At 27.6% G+C, this 3,986-nt stretch overlaps 1 protein-coding gene across 1 annotated transcript in view; it reads left to right on the top strand.

Annotated features, from left to right (window-relative positions):
• Nucleotides 1–3,986, top strand: part of LOC106460255 (MAM and LDL-receptor class A domain-containing protein 1-like) — an 83,473-nt gene that overhangs the window by 49,823 nt on the left and 29,664 nt on the right. Inside the window, exons 26-27 of the mRNA XM_022386924.1 lie at nucleotides 851–938; nucleotides 2,181–2,318. Of these exons, the coding sequence (XP_022242632.1) occupies nucleotides 851–938; nucleotides 2,181–2,318 (226 nt within the window). The remainder of the gene's footprint in view (nucleotides 1–850; nucleotides 939–2,180; nucleotides 2,319–3,986) is intronic.

Raw genomic sequence — 3,986 nt, 5'->3', positions numbered from 1 at the left:
GTGTGCGGACCATTTTCATTTATATAGTGCTCTGTGAACACAAATTAGTTAAATCAGTTAAATGACGAAAAATTAGAAGTCTATTTACTTGTGACCACTCAGTGTATACAATATCTTTACATAATAGACAATCATAAGTATAAATACTTTTATGTAATAGACAATCATAGGTATAAAATACCTTTATGTAATAAACACTCATAAGTATAAAATACCTTTATGTAACAGACAATCATAAGTATAAAATACGTTTATATAATAGCACTCATAGGTATAAAATACCTTTACGTAATAGAAATTCACAGTTATAAAATACCTTTATGTAATAGACACTCACAGGTATAAAATACCTTTATGTAATAGGTAATAGACAATCATAGGTATAAAATACCTTTATGTAATAGGTAATAGACAATCATAGGTATAAAATACCTTTACATAATAGACAATCATAAGTATAAATACTTTTACATAATAGACAATCATAGGTATAAAATACCTTTACATAATAGACAATCATAGGTATAAAATACCTTTACCACAGTGAAATAATTTGCTGTCTTTCCATCCATTATGGCTTGAGGTCATTAACTGTATCAGAGTGGTGAAACAATTCTCATGACTTTCAAACTATTGTGATATTTCACTGCATTAATTCATGTTCTTGAAATAGGATTATCTTACGCAAGAGATGCTCATGAATGTGGGTCACTTCAAACCCTAAAAAATATAACTTGTGCAATGTTTTCAGTTAGAAATGTGTATTATATTTCTGAATACTTGCATATTGATTTGTCACTTGCAATTTGCAAGGTTGATGTAGTTTAAATACTGTTTATATTTGTTTCAGATTGTAATTGAAGGTCATGCAGTTAATAATCAAAGATACATTATTGCATTAGATGATCTTGAATTGAAACCAGGGGCTTGTATATCAGGTAAGCGAATTGTGTTCAAATGTTTACCAATGTTGTATCTTTCAATATGTTATATGTATCATAAAAACACCTAAATGGCTAATACTATATTTGAAAATCATATAGAAAAAGGCTTTGTTTCTTGACATTATGATTTGTGCATTGATTAATATAATAATAATAGCAGCTCATATGTCATTTCCACTCTTTTTTTTTTCTTGTTTATTACTTTGTAGATTACTTATTTATTTTGAGTTTTAATTTGAGATGACTTGTACAATGCATAGAGATTTAAGGATTTTTTAATTTTTTCTCTCTCTTTGTCTATAAAACTAATATGGAACTACTAAATTTTCTTTCTCTAGTATGTAGCTATCCTTACTCCCTTTTGGATGAAGTTTGTAAAAAAGTATTAAGCTATTATCTAAAAATTGTTGTAAACATTGGATTGCTCTTTAGTTTTGAAAAAAATCAAATCAGGATTCACAGCAGCTAAATCGTTTTTTTGCAATTACATTCTGAAATAAAGCTATAATGATCAGTTTAATACTTTTAATAATTTCTTTCTCATGACAGTTTTAAATGAAAGAATATCCTTCAAATGGTGATAAAAATACCAATCTTAGGTGAAAATATTCAATAAATTTGAATTGCTTTCACCAATTTGCCAATATAACCAATAATGATGAAAGCTAAAACAAAAGAATTGTATATAAAAATCTAGAATAGTAGAAAATCGTCAAACTCTCATAGTTTAACTGTGTTTAGAAATATGTTCAAAAAGTTTATTAGAATTTGCTTTTTCTACTCTTGTTTATAGACATAAGAAGGATAAAAATAATTGCAATTCAAACATTGAAAATATAACACTTGCTGAACTTGCAGTTTTATAACTGACATGCATAAAAATGAAAGAAATATAAAAGCAGGTAAAAAAATATATATTTTACACAATTGTAATAATTATTACGTTTCCCATTAAATACTTTTAATTTCTTTTTCTTCTGAGATTAGACTTTAAAGTTGACATATCGTTTTTGCAATGAGATATTTTTGTATGTTCAGTTCTACCTCATGTATTTTATATTTTTCTTGGAACAGATGTTTCCATCCTTTCTTTACTAGCCACGTGAATACTATATTTTAAGTAGCCAGATTAAGCCTTGGTTTAAAATACATAAATTGAATACATATTACTGTTATTCAGATACACGTGTTTTTAAATATACTTCTTTCTTGAGTAAAATTATCTGTTTATTGTAGAATCCAAACAAGTAGAATGTGATTTTGAGGCTGGATCATGTGGTTGGATCCTGGATTCATCAAGTACTGCAAACTGGACTGTAGCTAAAGGAGCTATTTCAGGAAGTGCAGGCCCACAGGCAGATCATACCACTGGAGGTTAGTCTTTGGATTGAATGACTGATATTTATCAGTAACACTTTTCTCTGAATAAACATGATAACTAAAGAATCTAAGTTTTGAATTTTTCAACTGTACATTTTAATAATTAAAAACACTCATATGATCAATGTTGTTAGGTAAACAATTTAACTGTTTCATCATGGGCTTGGTCCCTGAGACCGACCTCGTAACCATTTTGTGCTTGTTATAGTTTTCAAGCTATAACTTTTAAATTAGTAAGTATATATTAACGAAATTTGGCAGTTTATCAGTAAACATTACAATGCTTTCATACGCAAAATATCAATTTTTTTTTTTTTTATTTTAGTCTTAAGGTTTGTAAAGCAATGTTTTTCTCATGCATTGTTTTCTTTTCGCATTTTGACTATCCATCATGCAAAGTAATTTTCATTTTAAGATTAAAAATACTTTTATGCATCAGAAAATTTTCAAATTTCACATCCGAAATCTTTGTAATGCCCAGATAGTTCTCAAACGTTTCTTAAGAAAAAACTTTATATTTCATCTGTTATTTTCAGTAATGAATCTCTGTACAGGTTCGGTAGATTTGACCGATCTTGTAACCACCATAAAAAATTTGGAAATAAATATAAATTATACCTCTTTCATTCTAGAATGACTACAAATTATAACATGAAAATATAAATGTTTAGACAAAATAGCTTAAATCTCATAACATTATATCTATTATTTTTATTATATTGACATATCAGCCGTGCCTGGCTAACAATACAGAAGTTACAATGACGAGGCACATATGCAGTCATGTTACTGTATCCAATAATATAAAACTGATCTTTAGTCTTTACAAAGTGACCTGTCTTGTCTGTGTTTTAGTAGACTAGTATTTTGTAAAATACAGTCACATTTCAATTATTAAACATGATATATGTATATAGATTATTGCTATTTAGAAATAAGTTCTTAAACATATTTTTCTTAAAAATAGAACAGTAAATAAAGAAATAAAGCAAACAATTATCTCTTCTAGTTATGACCTTTGTAGTCAGTTGCTGCTTGACGTAGGTTGCTAAGCGTGGAGGATATGAAACAAAATAATTTTTTTTGGTTTTATATATACAGTTGAATAACCAAAAAATCATAAATTACTGTATTGATACCACAGAATTCCACTATAATTTATCAAGCTTAGTAACTAAACTGTATTTCAGTCTAAAAAAATATGAAATTTCGAGCAGACTTGAAATCTTGGTTCAAAAGAAAGAGATGGCATCTAAACACGTTAAATTGGCTGAGAAAGTCACCAGAGGGACATTGGGAACTTTCAATTGGTTATTCATGTCGTATATAAATGTAAGTGTATATAAGGGAGTGTTTCCAAAAATGTAAAAAGGTGGTTGGGGTGCCACTTGTTTGATTTATTACATGAGCAATATCTTAGCAAATACAAAAGATAAAAGGTTCTTATTTTATATTCTAGCTTGTCAGTATCAGTAATTTGAGTTACTAATTTGTACAAAACTATAGACTTAGTATTTTGACATCACAAACATCTAATGTAAGCCAGTGCTGCATTCAATATACCACGTGGTACACAAAATTGATGTTTAACTGTGTTTTTTTAATATTTACTTTTAAATTAAGGAATTGAATAATGTATAATACTAAAATTTGAATTATAAT

This window comes from Limulus polyphemus, unplaced genomic scaffold (assembly GCF_000517525.1).
Source record: "Limulus polyphemus unplaced genomic scaffold, Limulus_polyphemus-2.1.2 Scaffold736, whole genome shotgun sequence".
NCBI classification, from domain to species: domain Eukaryota; kingdom Metazoa; phylum Arthropoda; class Merostomata; order Xiphosura; family Limulidae; genus Limulus; species Limulus polyphemus.
The sequence above is the reverse complement of the archived record's forward strand: the minus strand, read 5'-3'. Positions and strand labels throughout refer to the sequence as shown.